The sequence below is a fragment of the Schistocerca nitens genome, chromosome 12 (assembly GCF_023898315.1).
Source record: "Schistocerca nitens isolate TAMUIC-IGC-003100 chromosome 12, iqSchNite1.1, whole genome shotgun sequence".
In the NCBI taxonomy this organism is placed as follows: Eukaryota; Metazoa; Arthropoda; class Insecta; order Orthoptera; family Acrididae; genus Schistocerca; species Schistocerca nitens.
The window spans coordinates 176536330-176559875 of NC_064625.1; the positions used below are offsets into that span (position 1 = coordinate 176536330).

General features: G+C 47.9%; 1 protein-coding gene across 1 annotated transcript in view; it reads right to left on the reverse strand.

The window, feature by feature from the left end:
• The window catches only part of LOC126215354 (vacuolar protein sorting-associated protein 37A), a 58360-nt gene that overhangs the window by 16723 nt on the left and 18091 nt on the right, over positions 1 to 23546 (reverse strand). Inside the window, exons 3-4 of the mRNA XM_049942042.1 lie at positions 21117 to 21231; positions 4201 to 4428 (exon numbers count right to left, since the gene is read on the reverse strand). Coding sequence (XP_049797999.1) covers positions 4201 to 4428; positions 21117 to 21231 — 343 coding nt within the window. The remainder of the gene's footprint in view (positions 1 to 4200; positions 4429 to 21116; positions 21232 to 23546) is intronic.

Here is a 23546-nt window from a genome sequence, read left to right on the forward strand (position 1 = left end):
TATTTTTGTTAATTTACATTGTTCTTACAGATCTTGATCCACAGCTTTCAACACTTTATCATGAGCAACCAACTTAGTGTTGTACAGGTAAGAGGTGGGAGAGAGAAGCACATTATATTATTTATTGACTAGTTAAAAAACACAAATTGAGACTTTGTATGTATGAGTGTCAGGGAAAGCTGGAGTTGAAAATCATTTTGATCACTTTAAAAAAGACTTATGGTTTTCTTGCTTCCCATTAATATAAATTAGCTCCTCAGGTAAACATAAAAATACGAAAATTAACTGGTATACCAAAGAATTGATGAAATTATGGGGAAAAAAACAGGCTAGTACTGTATCGAATATATGAAAGAGGATAAATGAGGGGCTGAGCAGAGGAATATGGTTTAAACTGCTTGCTTTAGAAGTAAAAAGTATTACAAAGCTCATATAAGTCAAAAAAGCAGCCTGTGAAAGATACACTGAAAGTGCTCCAAAGTGTAAGACAGCACAGTGAATTATTAGATGACATAATTATTCCAGTCAAGCATGTAACACTCTACTCAATACAGGAGAACGGGGTGACTACTTTGTCACTTTAGTCAGAGAACACTGAGACAAAATTGAGGTGACACATTCACCTGCGAAGGATCCGATTGGTCCACGCAGCCTTTGTTTACTGGTATAAAATCAGCCCAATGTGGTCTGCGAAACTGTTTTTAAATTATCTAATACCAAATGTATGGACTGGTACTGGATGTTTAATTATGTTGTTAATAGAACAGTTCACTTGATAAGTAAGCCACTAACTTTTATTTTCAATAAATGTTTGGTATATGGAGTTTTTCTGGTTTCGTGCAATATCTCAAAAGTTATCCCCATATTAAAAAATGGGGATAAACAACTCCTCCAGAACAACAACCAGTTTCTGCTGTGCCAGGGCTCAATCACCCGTGTACATATAATTATGCAATTATCTGGAAATGCAAGACCACCTGTACACCAGTCATCCCTGATTTTGGCCAGATAAGAAATACCACTGCAGCTGATCTGGAAATTATCGATCAGATTAACAGCTTTAGAAAACGAGAAGATGGTTTCACTCGTATTATATGATTTACGTAAAGCATTTGAATGGATTCCTTTTAAAATATTAACAACAAAATTTGAGTATTATGGTGTACACAAACACACATTAGCAGTGATTTCTTCCAACGTAAACAAAAGAAAACAGCTCTCCTCAATTAGAAACACACATTACTCCTTAGTAAAAATTGGTACAGGCTTTTCACCGGGTTCTGTCCTTGGCTCCTTCTTTTTCATTGTGGCTGTCAAAGACCTGCCCCATTGTGTATCACTGTCTAACCTTGTATTAAATTGGTATGTAGCCAATAAACTTGTTTGATATCCACAAAAAACGCATGTCTAAGAATATAGAAAATAAATGTGTAAACTCTCAGGAATACATGCCGACACCAAACTCAATGGGGACAAGCATATAGACCAAGTTTGTAAAAAGAGCTCACGAGTGTCCCATCTCGTGTGGAAACTGAGAAATAAGGTCAGTAATAACTATGTCTGTACAAAATGGCTCTTACAGTCACATATCTCTCAGGGCCTTCTCATATGGGGACATCTTCCATGTACCATTAACATTTTAAAAGAAAAAAGGTCCATATAATATGCAAGGCTGGTCCTGCAGAGAACTTTTGCCCCCTTTTTAGCAGGCTTAGGATACTAACAGTTGTAAATCTGCACACCTATGTGTCTGCACTCTTTCTCAGAAACAGCATTAAAGATGGTATTATCAGGGAATCATTCAAAAACTTGACACTACAAATAAAGTAAACACTGACATTCCAAGGCACAGGCTAGCAACTGAAGGAAACTCCTATAAAGTGAAACAACTTATCTCTCGCTGCTCCATCCTTGTCTTCAAAAATTTAACAGTCCTCATATGTGACAACCTTGCAATTCCTGTACAGCTGCACACCTAGTGGGTTTTGTAGTCATATCACACGCTACAGTAACAGTCAAAATCAACCTCGTACATACTGAGTACAACTATAATCTTCAATGTGTTTTTTCTTGTTAGCCAGTCATAATAGTCACATATTAGGGATGTTCAAAAAGTAAGGTGACTTTTCAAATTGCGCGGGCAATGTACATTTGATTATCGAGGATTTTTTTTTTTTTTTTATGTGTGTGTCTTGAACATATGTTCAGTTTCAAGTGTACAGCATGCTTCATTTGTTTTTGACATTTTGACAGATAGGTTAGACATGTTTTAGTGTGCTCGGTGATTTTCGATTATTATAATCATAGAGTGAGTCTGCTGCCAGGAAAAAAAAAAGTAAGTTTACAAGTGGTACAGGGTCTTCTTCCAAGATGGCCAATAAGGGGCCAATGAAGAACCTCAGTCTGGACACCCCAGCACATCAACAACAGATGATAACACTGAAGCTGTGAAGAAAATGGTTTTGGAAAATCATCTAATTACCGTAAGAGAAGTTGCTGAGGATGTTGGCATATCGGTTAGCTCATGTCGTGCAATTTTTTTCAGATGTTTTGGGCACGAGATGTGTCAATGAAGTTTGTTCCAAAACCTCTCAATTTTGATCTGAAGAAACGTCGCCTGAACATTAATCGGGAGCTCTCGAATGACGTCAATGATCATCCCAATTTGCTCAAAATGGTCATAACTGGTGACAAAACATAGATTTACGGTTATGATGTTGAAACCAAAGCCCAATCGTCCCAATGGAAGCATTCCAGAGAGCCGAGACCAAAAAAAGGCCGAGACCAAAAAAAGCACCCCAAGTTCGATCAAATGTGAAGGTTTTGCTCACTGTTTTTTTTCAATTACCATGGCGTAGTGCATCATAAAGTTTTGCCTCGAGGTCGTACAGTAAACAAGGAGTATAACCTTCATATAATGTGCCATTTGTGAGAAGCAATATGCAAAAAAACGTCCGGAATTGTGGAAAAACAATTCACGGCTTTTGCATCACGACAATGCACCTGCTCATTCGTCGTTGCTTGTGAGAAATTTATTGACCGACAACAACACTGCAATCGTGTCTCGGCCACTATATTCACCGGATTTGGCCCCCCTGTGACTTCTTCCTGTTCCCAAAATTGAAGAGACTTATGAAAGTACAAAGATTTTCAACGACCGATGCAATATAAACCGCATCACTGGAAGTACTCGAGGCTGTACCAATAAGTGCTTATGAGAAGTGCTTCGAGGATTGGAAGAAGTGTTATCACAAGTGTACTGTATCTGAGGGGGATTACTTTGAAGGGGACAACATGAATATTGATGGATAAATAAACATATTTTCATAAAATTAATAAAATCACCTTACTTTTTGAACACACCTCATAGGACACTGTCGTCACGAACTTCGTTTATCGGTGAGTCACATTCATTAATTCAATAAAATGTGATCTGTACTGACAATAATAATAAATTTTACTGTTATGAGGACACTGTATATCGCTCTCAGCTATACAGTGCACTACTCCTCCTTTAGATACAAATTTGCTTAATCTATTTAGGACAACGTAAGTTTTCCAATGTTTTTCAATCGAGGAGATTTCCATCCTATACGAAAACTATCACCTATCAAGCAACCACAGATCTTAGTCTACGCTATATATTGGTTGCTTACCACAAACTTCATTCAAAGAAGGAGACCACACAATACCGACAAGGCTCCACAAATCCCTCCATCGGTGGCATCAGTGGATGCAACAGACGGGGCGAACTGACCTCCCAGTCACTATCGGCTTTCCGGTTTGCTTAGGAGACTGGGGGCAGCATGTATCACTTTTCCTACTGAGGAAAAAAATCCCTAACTGTACTGGGCATCAAACCCAGGCCTTCTGCACAGCAATTAAGACGTACTAACTGCTCAGCTATAGAGGTCGACTGGGAATACTCTGCAAAGAGGGGTAACTATTTCAAATTTGGTGATTGAGTTACACGACCATTTTTGTGGCCTCTCATCAATTATCTAAAGCTGTCCTATCTCCGCTACTCGAAGCATACTCTCTGTCGACCCGTGTACCGTAAAGCGACCGGCTCCGTCCCAGTTCTAGAGTCGAGCTGAGAATGTCTTCAGGAGTACACTGAATATTAAATAAAATAATTTAAACTGTATCAGTTTAGAGTAGAGAGAGCAGAAAACTGGAGAGGCACAGCGATTTTCCAACCTGCGAGAGCAACAATCCCGGCGACGAGTTGGTCACGCTGCTGCTCCATCCTGCGAAGCGGCGGCAGGTCGGAAACCAGCTCTGCGAGGCGGTCATCGGCGACCGGCCCATCCCGCCGGAGCTCCTCCAGCTCCGCCACGGACATGCCTGCCAGCAGGTCTCGCAGCTCAGACGGCTCTGGCGGCGGCTGCGGAGCAGTGGACAGTGCGGGCGGAATCGCGGGGGCACCTGCGTGACAAATTCCATCCGACTCACTCGCTACCTTCCCAAACGTCAAGACGGAGTAACTGTGTCGACGGCAGCCGACCGCCGAACTGGTATGGGAAAAATTCTCGGCTCCTAAGAGGGCAGCTATTCGAGAAAATGTGAACTCGAAAACTGACGTCGTAGGCTCTTTCTGGTACCTCGTCTAGGTCTTTGGTTGTGTAGATAGTAAAGTTATAGTGGGGAAATTAAAATATTATGTCATCCACGGGATCCCTCTCACTCAAACGAATTTGTATCTCGACGACAAAATTCGGAGGGTCCTGCTGACAAACGATACTGCAGCAATAAAACTAAATTTGGAGTGTAGACACCAAAATATGATTTTGTGCAAGGTTCGGTACTTGGCCCAACCCCGTTTTCGATGTACGTAAATATTTACTGAAGACACTGAATGACCCTACAAAAACTTACGTTTGTTGGCGATGCAGGTATAGTGACAAAGGTCCCAAACTCATCTGTACCGGTCACAGATGGGAGAATGTTAGAACAGGTGTGGTGAGCGTACTGTAAGACCTTCAGTACACACACCATCAGATTATTTGACTTGTCGCTCTAACGAAGTAGGCGAGTGTCAGCAATATGTCTCGTGGTCTTATCGTGGTGTGTTAATCTTCTGCCGTTAGGTCAGATGATAGAAATGCCACTTGCACACGTAGAGTAGCAGATTGACGGTGACCAACTTTAAACAGAACTTGATTAATTTTCACACACCTTTATTAAAATAATAACAAGTATAAAAATTACTTAACTTGGTTCTGGATGCTATTTACAATTGACAATCTGAAGTTCCTTTGGTTCTTGGTACGTTAATCTTATTCTCACAGATCTCTGATACTTGACAAAAGTGTCTATACATTTTTCTTCATGGCTATGTACAGGAATATGGTAATCTTATTGGGCGCAGACTGAAACTTGACTATAGACTGGTGCAGACAAATGTAGAACTCATACAGACTGTTGCAGACAAATGCAGACTGACTATCGGAGGTCTGTACACTCGTTATAATACCTCGCACGTTGATGTATCACTGCGAGAGTGTCATCCGCAAGGAGAAAAGGTTCTACGTAAGCGGCAATCTCATTGGCTGCGTTACGTATTAATACGCGGATCGGCAGAAGCAGAATTTGGTCCATCTCTATGGCAGCGCCATCTCGTAGTGCGGAAATGGACGAGCACTGCACCTGCGCTGTTGTGCTTAGCGGGGCGCGCTCTAGTGGGAAAGTTGTGTGTGTGCTGACTACGCGGAACTATGTTCACAACAACAGGCTAACAGCCAGTTCATAGCAAACGGCTTAACTCGCAGTCTAACAGACAACTTTTGTTATGCAGTGCCACACAAATATATATAAATATGACTTAAAGATACTAGAAGTAGAGATGAATTGGCACACACTAAACTAAACTGTACGATTGAAATTGCTAGGGATTTATGGGGATAACAAACTGAGGTGGTACTAGCATGTGGATCATTTTACTGAAATACATCACTGCTGCCGGCTCTGCACTGAAAATCTCTTACTGTGTTCACGTGCGGGCACGACTGGTGGCGGACTAGAAATTTTTTTTCACTCGCTACTGCCCTAAGGCAGCGTCTGTAACCACGGAGCTGAAGCCAATAAGAGTATTTATTCTACAGAAGCTCGCAGTTAAGGATATTATGAAAAATTGATAACCAAACATCTCACAGCAGCTTCTTCACGATCTCAGGACTTCTTAAATTTATGTGCCAAAGAATTTATTCCCCAATGGTATGTGAAGTTAAAAGGAAGATTAAATGTAGAACGAATTGTAAAATTAACATCTATAATATGAATCTCTGTCTAAGGTTCAGGATGGATATTTACATTCTGGTGCAAAACCCCTATAAAAGTCTGCATTCAGACACCAGCAGCAAGTACCAAAGCCCACAACGTTCAACATCAGTCACACTGCCTACAAGTTATCAGAAAGTCAGACTTGCGGGTATAAATCCAGATCGAAACCAATGTTCACATCAGATACACTTATATTTGCCAGTATATAGACTGGCGATAGTGTTTCGTGTAAAGTAACACTGACATATCGACAGGTGGTTCCCCGTTTTCTCGCCATTGTTACAACAATTTTTGTCGTTCTACAGCTGCTCGACCTCTGAAATAACACATCTGCAACAGTACGCACCATTACACGACTACTTTCGTGCACAGCCGCAACTCTCTTACGATCGGCAAGCGATTCGCAAGTGCCGGTTTTCTTTCGTCAGTCTGCTCCGGAATGGCAAGCTCTGCCACTTGTGACGTTTTCGTCACATATATTCGATTCACCCTTTCACTCACAAGAATCCGAAAAGTTCACCTGTCGCGTTAGCACGAGCCTCGAAAAAGACAAAGTAGGGCTCGAGGGAATTAACAGGAAGCCAAAGAAACCGTCCGATCGTCACGAGGAAGTACACAAACTGGGGGAAAAGTGTCTCAGTTCGAGAAAGACTGCAGCTTACTTTCAGGTATTTTTGTCAATCGTTACAGTACTTAAAAAATAGTGGAGAAAAGGTGAAGTGTAGCAGTTTATTACGAAACAAATCCGTATTCTTGTAAGTTTAAACTCATCACAAAAAATACAATTTTACTGCTTTTCAACAATATTTTTGATACAAATAAACAAAAAGTAACGATGTGCATTCTCAGAATTAAATGTCAGCGTGACGTCACCACCAGTTAACTGGTGGGTGACAGATGGCCGGTAGGCAACAGGTGGCACGCAGCCGCTCGTGGTGATGTACTTCATCGGGGACATGTTGAAAATGTGTGCCCCGAGCGGGACTCCAACCCGGGATCTCGTGCTTACATGGCAGACGCTCTATCCATCTGAGCCACCGCGGGCACAGAGGTTAGTGCGTCTGCAGGGACTTATCCCTTGCACGCTCCCCGTGAGATCCACATTCCCTGGGCAAACATCTATTAGGCGCACTACGAATGTAGTGGTGTGGACATATAGGGAATGTGGATCTCACGGGGAGCATGCAAGGGATAAGTCCCTGCAGACGCACTATCCTCTGTGCCCGCGGTGGCTCAGATGGATAAGGCGTCTGCCATGTAAGCACGAGATCCCGGGATCGAGTCCCGCTCGGGGCACACATTTTCAGCATGTCCCCAATGAAGTACATCAACGCCTGTTTGCAGCTAGGATGTCCATTTAATTATCATTTCATTTTTAGCACAGCACTGTGGACCACACACCTCGTGCGACCACGAGCGGCTGCGTGCCACCTATTGCCTACTGGCCATCTGCCACCCACCAGTAAGGGAGGGAGAATGTTCGCATGAGGGGAGGGTGACTGGATGGAGGACAGGCACGGATGGAAGAGTGTGGGGGAAAAGGCAAGGTGAGGCAGTGCAAAAAGATTGGTAGAGGTTTAGGCCAGGGAGATTGTAAGTGTGCAGAGAGATCGGAGAGAGAATTCTCATCTTCTACTGGAAGGTAGTGTCCAAATGGCAGCTGTTGAAATCATTTGTGTTGTGGTGTGCATTTTGCGATCTGCCCTGTCTGGCGGTGGCCATTCGTGTGAGTAGGCACATGGATACTTGTCGTGTCACAAAATATGCTGCACAGTAATTGCAGTGCAGCTGATATACAATGGCTGCTTTCATATGTGGACCTGCCTTTTATTGGGTACTAAATGCCTGTGACTAGGGTGTGGCAGGACACGGTCGGTGGGCAGGTGTACGGGACAGGCCCTGCTCCTGGGCCGACCACGGAGGAACGAACCACGAAGTGCAGGACTGGGAGAACAACTGAAATAGGGACGTGCACGGATACCCTGTAGATCGGGTGTGTGACGAAAATCTACTTTGGGGGATAGGAGTAGGAATTTGAGTAGGATACGCCTCAAGTAAGGGCACGATAAGAGGTAGTCGAAGCACCGGTGTAGGGTGCGGTCGAGTTTATCGAGGCCGCGGTAATACCGGACAATCGGGGTGCCGGTCAGTGGCCGGTTAAAGGTTTACCAGTGTCAGAAGAGCAGACGGGACGGGATATCTGTTTACGACCGAGCTAGGTAGGATACCGTACATCAGTACAGGCTCCGATGAGGTTATCAGTACAGTTCGACCGGTCCCGCTATCCGCTGCAAATGCGATGCCTGCAGTGGTGGTGCTGCAAGTAAAAGACTTTTTGACAAGAAGCCAGTCACACTCGCTAAAGTGGAGGTACTAGCTGATCGGTGCATTTCGTACGTGTACACACAGACACATTTACGGTGCCAGCTGAGAGAAGGTGGAGTAGTAGTAGAGGGGTTTTGGGCGCACAACAGCAAGGTCTGCAGCGCCCGTTCAGTAACATAGTGAGACAGGTGTCAAGAAAAATCCCAGAACAGGAATATAAAACGGAACATAAAACACGGGGAACAATCCTTGAAAAATATGTGCTCACCCACACCGAAGTGTGGGATGAAGCAGGGTGTCAGCAGTAAAACATGGACAACACAGGAAGAAAATGGCAGAGGGAGCTAAAACAATGTAGCAGATGGAAGTGGCTGGCTGACCACAAGGAAAAAAGGGGAGGAGTCAGCCACTCTGCAATACACTAAAACCTCCCACCTAAAAGTTTAGGCCAGAGTCCAGACACATCACAAAACTTAAAAACCCTAGACACACACATCTCATCGTTAGCTAAAACACAAGGCAGATCCCCATCAACTTGTGCTTCCGCCCTTGGATCACGGTATAAAATGCAGTCTGTTAAAATGTGGTGGACAGAGATGTGCACACCATAAGCATCACAAAACGGAGGATCCTCCCGCCGTAATAAAAAGCTACGTTTGAGAGGACAGTGCCCGATCCGAAGACGTGTGAGGGCTATCTCTTCCCGCCCGAGCAACCGGCAGGAGGAACGCCACGGCCGAGTGGTCGACTTTACCGACCGCAGTTTATTGGCCGTCACCACCAGCCATTCGTCCTCCCACAACTCCATGCACTTCCTGTGGAGTGCAGCGATGACTGACTGCAAGGGGATAGGACACTGGACCACATCCTGCTCTCTGCAGGCCTCCTTGGCAGCACCATCGGCCTGTTCATTGCCCCATATCCCGACATGACCAGGCACCCAGCATAAGGACACCTCCTTACCCCGCCGTTGGAGCAAGTACAGTTGCTCATATATCAACTGGACCATCTCCTCAGGCGGGTATAGGTTCTCCAGTAATTGTACGGTACTAAGAGAATCGGAGCAGAGAAGAAATCGATCGCCCCGAACACGATGCATCTGCTCCAGTGCCTTCAGGATCGCGTGGAGCTCCGCTGCGAAAACGGTATATTCAGCAGGGAGGCAAATCTGGGTAACATGATCAGGGAACACCACAGAACAGCCGAGGAAAGTCTCCTGTTTGGAGCCATCAGTGTAAACGACAGTGAAACCGTGATGCACATCTAAAATGTTAAAAAACAGAGATTGGAATGTAAAATCTGGTCTGCCATCCTTCTTAAAATTGGTCAAATCTAAAATAAGTTTGGGTCGCTGGAGCAGCCAAGGTGGAGATCTGCTCCAACCGCGACGTAAAACACGAAGACCAGCCATAGACATTGCAGCGAGGCAATCCTGTGCGCGAATCCCATAGGGCTGCGTCGCACGTTGCCGGTTATGAAACAATCGTGCCAGAGGAGGCTGAGCAACGGTATGGTATGCAGGGGTGCATGGTGTGGACAAAATTTTATACGCCTGGCGCACCGTAAGTAGCCGTCGCCGCATATGAAGTGGCGGTTCACCAGCCTCTGCACAGAGGCTTGGTATGGGACTAGTTCTGAATGCCCCAGTGGCCAACCGAAGCCCTTCATGGTGCACAACGTCCAACATCTTTAAGTTAGAAGGCCTCGCATACCCATACACCGTGCACCCATAATCAGGCCGAGATCGCACAAACGCCCTGTAAAACTGGAGCAGACAAGTCCTGTCAGCTCCCCATGTACTGTGGCTAAGACATTCTAAAATACTTAAAGCCTGAAGCGACCGCCGTTTCAGGTCTTTAAGATGAGGTAACAACATGAGCTTCGAGTCAAAAATGAGCCCCAGAAATCTCACCGTTTCTTTAAAAGTAAGAATAGTGTCCCTCATCTGCAACTCAGGAAAGGTTCAAATCGAACGAGAATGGTTAAAAAGAACCCATACAGACTTCTCGGTGGAAAACTTAAAACCACTCTTCTGCACCCAGTCATCCAAACACCTAATCGTAACTTGCAACTGACGAGTTGTCGTTGGAAGACTTGAAGAAGAGCAGAACAAAGAGAAATCATCCACAAACAAAGAACACTGGACAGGACTTTTCACTATGGACGTAATGCTATTAATAGCGATGGCAAAGAGAGTCACACTTAAAACGCTACCCTGAGGGACACCGTTCTCCTGCTCAAAGCGATCAGACAGGACATCACCAATTCGGTATCTAAAATATCGTGGCGAGAGGAAAGACTGAATAAAAAGAGGAAGACAACCACGAAAACCCCATTCGTGAAGCTGCTCCAGGATGAGACGCCTCCAAGTGGTATCGTAGGCCTTCTCGATGTTTAAAAATACACCTAGAAGGTGATGACGGCGTAGGAAAGCTTGTTGTATAGCCGCCTCCAGGAGGGCAAGGATATCGAAGGTGGAACGAAACCTCCTGAACCCACACTGAAAGCGACTAAGGAGTTGCCGGGATTCTAACATCCAGACAAGGCGGCGGTTGACCATCCGCTCCAAGGTCTTCCCGATGCAACTAGTGAGGGCAACACTACGGTAGCTACTTGGGCTCGTGCGGTCTTTCCCAGGTTTTAAAAAAGGGATTAAAACTGGCTCACGCCACACGTCAGGAAAGTGACCCGACGCCCAAATGGCATTAAAAAGTGCGAGGAGGAGTTCTCTGTTGCGCATTGTGAGGTGCCATAGCATACTGTAATGGATCCTGTCGTGACCAGGGGATGTGTCACGAGCTCCAAACAATGCAGAATCCAGCTCCCACATAGAAAATTGGCAGTTGCAAACTTCACGAGAGGTGGACTGGAAGTCCAGACTACATCTCTCAGCAACGGCTCTATGGTGCTGGAACCTGGATCCTGACTGGTTTTTGCAGTAACTGTGGCAAAATACGCTGCCACAGTCTGGGCAATGTCTCGCGGATCCGTGTGGAGAGTGCCGTTATTCATTACAGCAGCTATCGGGCACCTCCCTCCTGTGCCAGAAATTCTCCTGATGGTCTCCCACACAATGGAACTTTTGGTGGAATGATTAATGGTGTTCAGGAACTGTTGCCACGACCTCTTCTTGCTCTCACAAATAATGCGGCGACATCTTGCCCTCGCCACCCGAAAGGCTGCAAGATTCTCAGCAGTCGGCCGACACTTGAACCGACGCAGAGCTGCACGCCTGGTCCTGATTGCAGAGCGGCATTCGGCACTCCACCAAGGGACCGGTGGCCTCTTCCGGTGGCCTGTGGACTGTGGAATGGATGCTGCAGCGGCGTGGTGGACCGTTTTGGTAATATGATCCACCCACAACTCAACATTCGCACAGTGTTCGAACTGGGCCAACTGGCTATAAAGTGTCCAGTCGGCTCCACTGAGCACCCATCTTGGTGGTCTCCTTTCGGGGCCCACGCCATCTGGAAGGTGAATCTAGATTGGGAAATGATCACTGCCGTGCAAGTCAGCGACCACTTCCCAGTGAGCACTGGCGGCAAGAGCTGGAGAGCAAAGTGAGAGATCAATGGCAGAGAATGATCCAGTCGCTGTGCAGAAATGAGTACTCTGTCCTCCATTGAGCAAGTAGGCACAGGATGACAGGAGAAGCCTCTCAATTGCTCTACCCCTGGGGCAGGTAATTGCAGAACCCCAAAGCACATTGGGGGCATTAAAATCACCACAAATAATGAATGGCTGGGGGAGCTGTGTAAGAAGGTCGGTGAGGGCCGCTTCATGAAGTGCGTAATGTGGGGGCAAGTAAAGTGAACAGACAGACAATGGATGACGCACGTGCACGGAAACAGCGACGGCCTGTAGAGTCGTCGTAAGTGAGAGAGGCGAGGAGTGGTAGTCCGTCCTGACGAAAATACCTACGCCGCCTCTAGCTCTCTCCCCACGCAGGGCGTCCTTTTTGTGGAGTGTGTAGCCTCGTATCTCAGGGGAGTATGATGGATGGAAATACGTCTCCTGGAGACAGAGACACAGTGGTCTACCCTGAGAAAGTAGACGAAGTTCCTCCGCATGCGTCCTGAACCCCTGCAAGTTCCACTGAAGTATGGGAGCCATCTATGTTGGGGGTAGCACCTTCATCCTGTCTCTCCGACGGGGCGGGGAGACCGCAGCAGGTGGAGGGGCAGGCGTGGGGCAAGATGATTGCCCCACACATACATCGTATTCCATCAACTCTGGGGAAGAGTCAGATGAAGCCTCACATAAAACAACATCTGCACGGTCAGACGGTTTATCACGGGATTTGACCCGCTGTTGCTGCTGTACAGGAGCTTTCTGCAGTTTGGTGGGCTTTGGGGGAGCTGATGTGGGAGTGGTAATGGCTATACTGGGCTTTGGAACATTCTCAGCTGTTGGAGGCGCCAGGGGCTGGCCCAAGTTCGCCACTGTACCTTTGTCTGCCATTCGAGTAGGGGCTACTGGCTCTGAAACACTGGCTGCATTGCAAGTGCACTGACAGCTGCAGGTATTAGCACCAATACTCACCACCTCTGTCTGTGTTGAGGCATCGGCTTTTGGAGAAGGAGTCTGAACCAGGCATGCAAAAGATGTAGCAAATGTGGGAGGTTGCATCGACTTATAGATCTTCTTGGCCTCACCATATGGGATACGCTGGGTTGTTTTTATTTCCTGGAGTTTGCGTTCCTCTAAAAATATTCGGCAGTCCCTACTCCAAACAGGGTGGTTTCCAGAGCAATTGATACATCTGGCTGGAGACGAGCAACCAACTCCTTCATGAGCAGCCTTACCACAGTTGCCACAAGTCGCTTCGCCTTTACGCCCTAAGGTGGTATGCCCAAAACGCTGGCATTTAAAACAGCGCATTGGGGTCGGGAAATAAGGCCGCACAATAAGGCGAAGGAAGCCAGCTTTAACATGTTCAGGAAGTTTTGTGCTACTGAAGGTCAGAATAAAGGAGTCGGATTTGACAAGATTGCCATCAATCCTCCTCATGATATGTTGGACATCAACGATACCTTCCGGAGCCCACTCACGTTGCAGTTCTTCCTTGGGAATATCAACTAGATCCCGGCATGTCACAACACCTTTGCTGTAGTTCAAGGTGCTGTGCAGTTCAGTGTCTATGGCATACTCTCCAAGGCATTTAGCACATTGGAGGTTAGTTGCTTGCTGGGAAGTGGAAGTTTCCACTAGCAAGGTCCCATTACGTAAGCGCTTCACCGACTTTAAGGAGCCACAGATTCCCTCCAAACCCTTTTGTATATAGAAGGGCGAAACCTTCTCGAAACTACCCTCCTTCCGTTTCACAATGAGAAACACATTCGGGTTACCAGAATGCATTCTGTTACTTAAGACTGGACTTGTCAAAGAAGTGCCAGAGTCAGAGGGACTGACTGCAAGAGCCCGCTTAAGAGACTGGGTATTAGAACCTTCCGGCAGCCCACCCTTTCCGCCGGGAGGAAGAAAAGAGGATTTCGAAGGATCCATCTCGGTCCCACGAGCAGCTAGGGAACTAGAAGTCCACCTAGACAGAGCCCCGCGTGCCTAGGTAAGCCTTATACAACTGAGGTGCGGCAGGTGCCCCAGAGGTTGCCCGCTTGCAGCTGTTCCACCCCGACAGCCACGCATCTTATAGGCGCGCAGCACACCGTAAGATTGAGGGGTTTTTATAGAGGTTTACCGTCCTCGCAATCCAGGCGGTCGAGCCGAGATTACCATTCCCCGCAGCACACGACATTCCACCGCCGCGCCATACGGCGGTCGCCGAAGCAGGTCCGGGGGTTACGGTGACAGGAGACTGGCGGCGTCGACCAGTCCCCAGCTCGGGACCCCGGGGTCGCCAAGCCCGTACTCGGCAAATGAATGCTGAGCCCCTGGGGGCGATGAGAGGTGGAGATCGACATCCTGGGTGGGTGAAAAACAGTGACTGACAACGGTCGAGGCCGGCAGGGTTACGGGAATGTAGGATATATTGCAGGTATAGTTTCCTATCTGCACAATTCAGAAATGCCGGTGTCTGTAGGAAGGGTCCAGAAGGCGCAGGATGCGAAGAAGATATCGAAATAAAGAAAAGAGGGGGAGGGGGAGGGAGAGAATGCTCGCATGAGGGAGAGGGTGATTGAATGGAAGAGGGGGGGGGGGGGGGGGGGGGAAGGCAAGCTGATTAGCAGAGGTTTAGGCCAAGGAGACTGCAAGCGCACAGGATGTATTGGAGAGAATTCTCATCTCTGTAGTTCAGAGAAAATTTGCTGGAAGGGAGTATCCTAATGGCCTGCTTAGTAAAGCAGCTACTGGAGTCATTTATGTTACGGTGCGCAGCACGCTCGGCAACTAGGCGACCCGGCTATTTCTCTGCCACAATTTTCAATGGTCATTCGTGCAGACAGACAACATGTAGGCTGTCAAGTCCACATAGAATGCAGCGCAGTGGTTGCAGCTTAGTTTGCAGATCACGTGAGTGGTTTCACAGGTAGCCCTGCCTTTGATACGATAGATGATGCTTGTGATCAGACTGGAGTGGTGTGGTGGTGGTGGTGGTGGTGGTGGTGGTGGTGGTGGAAGGATGTACAGGATACATCTTGTATCTGGGTCTAACACAGGGATACGAGGCACGAGGCAAGAGGATGGGAGCTGGAGTTGTGTACGGATGGACAAGGATATTGCATAGGTTCGGTAGGCAGCAGAATACCACTCGGGAGGGGTGGGAAGGATTTCACGGCACGATGAGAGGTAGTCGAAACCCTGGTGGAGACTGCGATTCAGTTGCTCCAGTCCTGGACGGGACTCAGTCAGAAGGGGAATGTTGTTCTGTGGCCGGACACTGGTACTGTGGGAGGTGGTGGGAGACAGGAGAGATAAGGCACGGGAGATCTGTTTCTGTACAAGGTTGTGAGGGTAATTACAGTCTGTGAAGGCTAAAGTGAGACCCTGGGTATATTTTGAGAGGGACTGCTCATCATTACACATGTGATGGCCACAGATGGCTGGGCTGTACGGAAGGGAATTCTCGATACATAACGGGTGGCAGCTGTCGAAGTGGTGGTATTGCTGCTAGTCGGTAGGCTCGATACGGATGGAGATACTGATGTAGCCACCTTTGAGGAGCACGTCAACATCGAGGAAGGCGGCTTGTTCGGTCGAGGAGAACCAGATGAAGTGAATGGGGGAGAAGGCGTTGAGGATCTGGAAGAATGTGGATAGGATATCCTCAGTCTCGATCTAAATCGTGAAGATGTCATCCATGAATCTGAACCAGTTGGGAGGTTTGGAATTCTCAGTGGTTAGGAAGGATTCCTATAGATGGCCCATCAATAGGTTGGCATAGGAAGATGCCATGTGGATGCACATTGCCATACCCCAAATTTATTTGTAGGTGATGCCACGAAAGGAGGAGGAATTTGGATGAGGATATAGTCGGTCACGGTGACCAGAAAGGAGGTTGTAGTTTTGGACTCTGTCGGACATCGGGATATGTAGTGTTCGACAGTGGCGAGGGCACGGGCATCAGTGATGTTAGTGTAAAGGAGGGTGGCATCAATAGTGACGAGCAGAGCACCGTGTGGTAGAGGAACAGGAGGTGTCGAGAGTTGGCGGAGGAAATAGTTAGTGTCTTTTATACGGGAGGGTAGGTTGGGGATAATAGGCTGGAGGTGTCGGCCTACGAGGGCAGACAATCTATCGGTGAGGGCACAGTAACCGGCCACAATGGAGCATCCTGGGTAGTTGAGTTTATGGAGTATAGGAAGCACATAGAACGTACGAGTGTGGGAAATGGTAGCATTCGGGAGAGAGTTAGACCCTGGTGAAAGGGGCTGGGATGGGCCTAAGCATTTCAGGAGAGACTGGGATCCTGCTAGATTTCTGGGATGGGGTCACTGTGGCAGCATAGGTACGTGGAGAAATCTGAAAGCTGATGGAGTCCTTCTGCCAGGTAATCCTTGTACTTCAAGGCCACAGTGGTGGAGCCTTTGTCAGCAGGTAGGATTATGAAGTTGGGTTCAGGTTTTAGGTGGTGGATTGCAGATCTATCTGTAAATGTAAGGTTAGCCTGCGTGTTGAGGGTTTGGGAAATGATGAAGAGACAAGGTTAGAGGTTAAGAAATTCTGGAAAGTTAACTCGGGTCGATTTGAGGCAAGTGGTGGTAAATCACGGGTGGACAGAGGAGTGAACTGAGTAAGGCAGGGTTCAACCTTACCAAAGACCAATGTGGAATCCTTTTCGGCACCGACCCTACTGATCAGACTCTACCGACAACCCGTGATGAGCTCTGCCTTCACTCCTCCGTCCAACCTTAATCCATCCTCACTGGCCCCGTATCACCCTTCGTTAACTTTCCTGAATTCCAAAACCACTGCGGTTTTGAACCGCAAGGATCACGTGGCGGAAGGACTCCACCAGCTGTCAGATTCGCCTACGTACAAAACTGCCACGGTGCCTCCATTCCAGAATTCGGCAGGCTCTCCAGTCTCTCCTCAAATCCTTAGGCCGAACCCCAAACCTTTCCGCAGAGTCGATCTTTCTCCTCACCCCTACCACTTCCACTCCTACCTCCTACACGCTTCTTAAAGCCCATAAACTCTACCACCCAGGACACCCCATTGTGGGCAGTTGCTGTGCGTCACTGAGACAAATCTCTGCTCTTGCAGACCGACACCTTCAGTCTATTACCCGCAACCTATCCTTCTATATAAAAAATACCAATCATTTCCTCCTACGACTCTTCAGAGTTACTGTTACTTTACTGTACTGTCCCCTGCTTGTGACTACTGATGCCACCTCTCTTTACAACCTCCTTTCTGGTCACTGTGACCAATTATATCCTCACCCACAATTACCTGTCTCTTGTAGGCATCACCTACAAACACATTTAGGGTACAGCCACGGGCATCCACATGGCATCATCCTGTGCCAACCCATTCACGAGCCATCAAGAGGAATCCTTCCTAACAACCCAGCATCCTCAACCCCTCACCTGGTTCAGATTCACTGATGACATCTTCATGATCTGGATTGAGGGTGAGGACACCCTATCCCTGTTCCTCCAGAACCTCAACACCTTTTCCCTCATTTACTTCATCTGGTTCTCCTCAACCCAGCAAGCCATCTTCTTCCATGTTGATCTCCTCGTCCTCACGAGTACCTCTGTCCATACCGAACCTACCAATACAACCACTTCAACAGCTGCCACCCATTCCGAACCGAGAAATCCCTTCTGTACTGCACAGCCAGCTGTGGCCGTCATACCTGCAGTGACAAGCAGTCCCACTCCAAACGTATGAAGGGTTTCAGTGAGCCCTTCACAGACTGTAATTACCCTCACAACCTTGTACATACACAGAACACCCTCACCTTATCTCTACAGTCACTCACCACCCGTGAATTCCCACCGCCCAGCCAAAGAAGACCATTCCCATCGTCACTCTGTACCGGCCACAACTGGAGCAACTGAATCTCTTTCTCTGCCAGCATTTTGACTACCTCTTGTTATGCCTCGAAATGAGGAATGTCCTACCCACTAGCCTTCCCACCCTTTCCACAGTGGTATTCTGCCACACACCAAACCTACACAATTTCCTTGACCATCCCCAGACAATTCTGACTCCCATTCTCTTGCCTCATGGCTCATGTCCCTACATGCAAGACCTGTCCTATACATCCCAACACCACCACCACCACCATCACCACCACCACCACCACCTACTCCAGTCCAGTACAAGCATCACTCATCCTACTAAACGCAGGGCTACCTGTGAAACCAGTCGTGTGCTCTACAAGCTAAGCTGCAACCACTGTACTGCATTCTACATGGGCATGACAACTGACAAGCTGTCTGCACGAATGGCCACTGACAACTGCCAAAAAACACCTGCACCACCCAGCAGCTAAGCACGCTGTTCGAGACAACATTTTTCACTTCACACTTCACAGCCTGTGCCATCTGGACCCTTAATACTAAAACCAGTTTTTCTGAATTGTGCAGCTGGGAACTATACTTGCAATATATCCTACGTTCCCGTAACCCACCTGGCCTCAACCTTTTTCAGAGACTGTCCTTTCCCTGTTCCCAGTCCAGCACTACACAGCCTTTCTGTACCACCAATGCACCCACTGTCTCTTTTTAGTTCTCTCTCCTTCTGCTGATACACCCCCCCCCCCCCCCCCTGCCCCGTGCCCTTCGTCAGTGAATCTCAATCGTACAAGAGGTTCTAGGTATTGACTCGGATAAGGAGGATTCCTTTGGATGAACTGTGAATAAGTTGGCATCGGATGATCACTTGCAAGTACCCATAGCAGTACCAGAAAGCTGTTCACACATTTGGCCTTCGAAAATTAAATAATTGTGGGTAAGGATGTGGCTGGCTGGGAGTATTAGGAAAGAGGTAGTGGTTCAGTATCGGGAGGACGTCAGAAAAGGTAGTGTTCGACGGCCACGAGGCCGTGGGCGTGGGGGATGTTTGTGTACGAGGATCTCACACCCACAGTGACCGACAAGAAGTCTGGTGGTAATGGGAAAGGAACTGTGGAGAGGTAACGAAGGAAGTGAGCAGTGTCTTCGATGTAGGATTGGAGGTAACGAACAAGAGTTCAGAGGTGACGGTCGACAAAGGCACAGATTCATCCTGTCGGAGCACTGCACCCAGATACAATGGGACGACCGGCAAGGAGGCCTGCGAGGTCGGGTTCGACAAGTTTGGGAAGTAGATAAAAGGAAAGAGAGCACGGGGTAGCTCGTCTGCGGAGAGAGGAGAGTCAGGTGTCAGGTTTTGGAACAAACCTAAAGCCTCGAGAAGTTGCCGGAGGTCACGTCAGACTTCCGGATGAGATCGTGGTTGTGAAGTTTGTGTGCAGAGGTGTAGGAAAGTTGGGAGGGACCCTCAGCCACACTGTCTTTACAATTCCTCACCATTGTGGTGGAGTGTCTTTGTAAGTGGGAAGGATGATAAGGTTTGGTTTGTTTTTCTGGCTGTAGATAGAAGTGTGTTAAGATTCACTGCAGACGGACTCAGGAAAGGATGGTGAGGCTATCTGTACAAGGGAGGGAGGGGCAGGAGGATTACAGTTTGAGAAAGGTTGAAATTTTTTTAGACAAACACACGAGATGTACTCACAGTTGCAAATACGGACAACCGTCAACTGTATAACGGTATGACGATAATGAAAACTTGAGACGGACCGGGACTCGAACCCAGATTTCCCACTTACCGTCCGTGGTTGCCCGATCGTTAGGCTATCCGAACACGACTGACGGCCAGGTCCAAACTTCTGTACGTCGTCAACGGCGTGTCTGGCAGTCGGCTGTGCTCGGATCGCCCAAAGGTAAGGCGACCACTAGTGATAAGTGGGCAATCTGGGTTTGAGTCCCAGTCTAGTGCAAATTTTCACTGTCATTCCCATATACAGCTGAGATTGTCCACATTTGTAACTGCAAATATGTCCGAGGTATTTCGTAAGGGCCGTAGTCGCCACAGTGCCCGTTCCTTCGGACACACGCACACACCCGAAGGAACATCACACCGTAATTCCGATTAACAAAGGCACTGCGATGTCGTGGTTTTGAAGAGGTCCTATACGGCATTTTGTTTTGCTGTTGTCAGAGAGATGTGTGGTGAAGAAATGTTTCCACTTCAGAAAACGAGTAAGGGAAAGAATGTCGTTTACGAGTTGAGCACGACTGAAAAATCAGGTTTGAGGTTAAAGGTGAGGCCTTTAGAAAGTGCCGAGACTTCTGGAGCGGTCAAAGTTTTGCAGAAACACTGACAACAGTGTTTCAGGATTGGTGTTCAGGAGCAGTGGGTTTGATAGAGGGTGGAGCAATTTCTTTGGGATGTGAAAGGCAGAGTAAGTCGGCAAAGCACAGTCGGGGAGTTGCGGGGGGTCGACGGGCGTCGGGGTTGTGGGGAGGATCGGAACGGTACGCTTTTTATCGGCTACAGGCAGTCCCGAGTGAGTCTAAGACAGAGCAAGTGGGAAAGCTTCCACAGACGGTGCTGTTGAAGGGCGAAAGTTGCCGTTACGGTGAGAGGGTTCGGTAAGTTGTGGTCACAGAGTGAACGGAGTAGAGGCTGTCGAGTACGGTTTGCCTATTTCCCGCTGCCCCCTCCTCGTGTCCTTCCCTACCGAATCTCCCACCCCCTACATTAACCCGGGCAAATGCCTTACGTAATCAATCGTCAATAATCAGTCTCACCATGGCCACGGTAGTTTTTGTTCTGGTGCCCGTGCGGTCGAACGTGTCGGCACGTGTATTTTTGCTGAAAAAACGGCAAGAGTTCGAAAGCTAGTACAAATACCGTTTCGTGTTAGGCATTTCTGTGCTCGACACAGTTGTCTACTGTAGGTGAGTTGCTGCGTTTCCCTCTTTTCCATTAATTTAGGTATAAAAGTACATTTACTATCATTGTGAGAGTTTTTTACAGACAAGAAACATACTGAAGTATTTTCTTTGCTTAATTCTAGTAGCTGAGATTTACCAAAGTCCAATGCAACATACCTCCGGTGAGCATCGAATTTGGAATGTTGATATTAGCTGCAAGGGGTGGAGGGTTTTTCTCGAACTCTCGAATAATGGCCTGTACCACACGACCGAGGTCAGAATGTACTGTGAACTGTAAAAACAGGAAAGACAATACCAGAATGCTAATAAGACAGAGCAACTTCACGTTTCATTCAGTTAGGAATAAAAAGCACAAAAAGTTAAACTTGTGAAAGAAAAAAAGCAACTAAGTAAAAACACGAGTTACTGTTTGACGTGATAAATCTTGAGGATGAAGTCCAATGGAGAAGAGCTGTCATGCCTTAACTGAAAAACACACACACACACACACACACACACACACACACACACACACACAAAAGATTTCTATTGACCCCATGCTAGCAGTAATGTACTGTAAATAGGACTCAATATTAACATATGTAAATGCATCTCCTTTGCAAAACATCACTGTAATCAAGTAAACGTTCTCAGGTTTGCCGCCGGATTGTATTATGCGAATCCTACGATATTTCGTCAATACAGCTGTACGACATTTTCAGGCGGCAGCAGCTGCTATTGTTACTGCTGCAGGACGAGCCTCACGAAAATTGTGCAGCAGCCTCAAAATTTATCAGCCCAAGAGCAGGCAACACGTGTGCGCAGGAAGACATTCCCAGTAGGAGAAAAGCGATGCTCATAATGCCCCCTAGCGGGAGTCGCACAAATGCCTTCTGTGCGAGCACTGTGGGCCACGTCTGTGCTGCCGGATGCTCCTGCGGTTAGTGCCGAATTAAATCTCGGCAGCACACTACATCGCCACAGCCGTCTTTGATTGCCGTCGTGCCTCGTAACATCTTAAGCGGCACCTGTACTCCGTCGGTCTTATTACCTTTAAACGTCTTTGCACTGGAGCCGGTTACTTAATCGAACAGAGGCGGCGGGTGTGTCGGAAATGCACTGTCTCCTCCTCGAGTTCTTCTGTCCCTTCGTCACGGGTGTGGGGTACACTCCGCAGTTGTCAGCAGCAGTCTTCCGTTCCGGGACTAGCCCTTCCGGGTGGCATTCGGACAGATCGGTCAGTTATCGTACAACACCTCACGCCCCATTTTGTGACGGCATCGGTTCGGCCTCCTATTCGGTCACCTTTCTCCGCAAACAGCGAGCTGAAGCTTCCCACTTACATTTTACCCATTGTCAGGCAGAATCCTACAGTGCACCTTTCACTGAGTGGAAGCTTCTTCTGGCCCTCTCTTCTCCCCACAATTCGGTCCCCGATCTCGCTTCCACCCGTAACCGGTCGCTTCGACACCTCGATCCTCCACGACGACAGTATCTCCTCCGGGTGTTTAATCGTATTTGGCTCCGAGGCATTTCACCGTCTCAGTCGAGAGAGAGTTTGTGGTGCCCGTCCCCGAGCCCGGCGAGGCTCCGTCACTCCTCGACAGTTACCAGTCGGTCAGTCAGTCTGACCAGTGCGCCCTTCTAGTTATTCAAATGTACGGTGGCTCGTCAGCTCGAATCTCGGGACCCGTTACCTCCTTACCCTCGTGGCTTTCGGAGGGGACAGTCTCCGATTGATCGTCCGCTTCGGTCGGAAACCGCAGTTCGGCCATCTCGTCACAGTTTTCTTCGATCTTCACGAGGTGTACAATATGACTCGGTGCCGTCACCTCCTCCTTACCCTCCACGAGTAGGGTATTCGGGGCCCACTCACGATTTTTATTTGCCAGTTGCTGTCTCCCCGGTAGTCCAGAGTTCGAGTTGCCGCCATTGTCAGCTCTCTGCAAATCTAGGAGAATGGCATTCGACGGGACTGGTCTCTGCCAGACCGTCGGTCAGTCTCGCTCTGTATGTGGACTACTTCTATATGTGGGCTAACTCCCACTCGGTGGCCTCTGTGGACCGAGAGCTTCGAGGTGCCGTCTGGCACACTTCCGTGTGGACACGCTAACTGTCACCTCCCTCTTGTAGCCCAAAGTTGATTTATTAATTTTGAAGTACAGTTGTGGCGGTGCTGTTGCCCCGGTGCCCCTCGCCTTTCTGGGGCACCTGTGCTCTCGCTGCTTCCAGTCGGGTACAGAATGACTGCTTCACATGAGCTAGCATTGCAGCAGAGACATTCGAGCAGGCTGCAGTAATACGTCTTTGCATATCGACAGATGTAGACGGTGTCTTTTAGATTTTCCCAAAGTAAATTTTCTACAGGCATCAAACCCTCGGGAGGGGGTAATGGGCCGGCAAAAGTACAGGTCCTCTGCATCCGATCTGACGATATGGAAACAATTTGTGAAGAAGTGCCGTAGTACTTCACGCACAGAGGGCCCGACAGCCGTCGTGTTGGTACCGCGAGTTCCTCTTAGTCGGCAGAGGTACGTCTTAAATCGTCCGTCAAAGATGGTCTTTTGAGAGGCTGAGATACTTATGCGTGTTCAGTGTTCTGTCTAT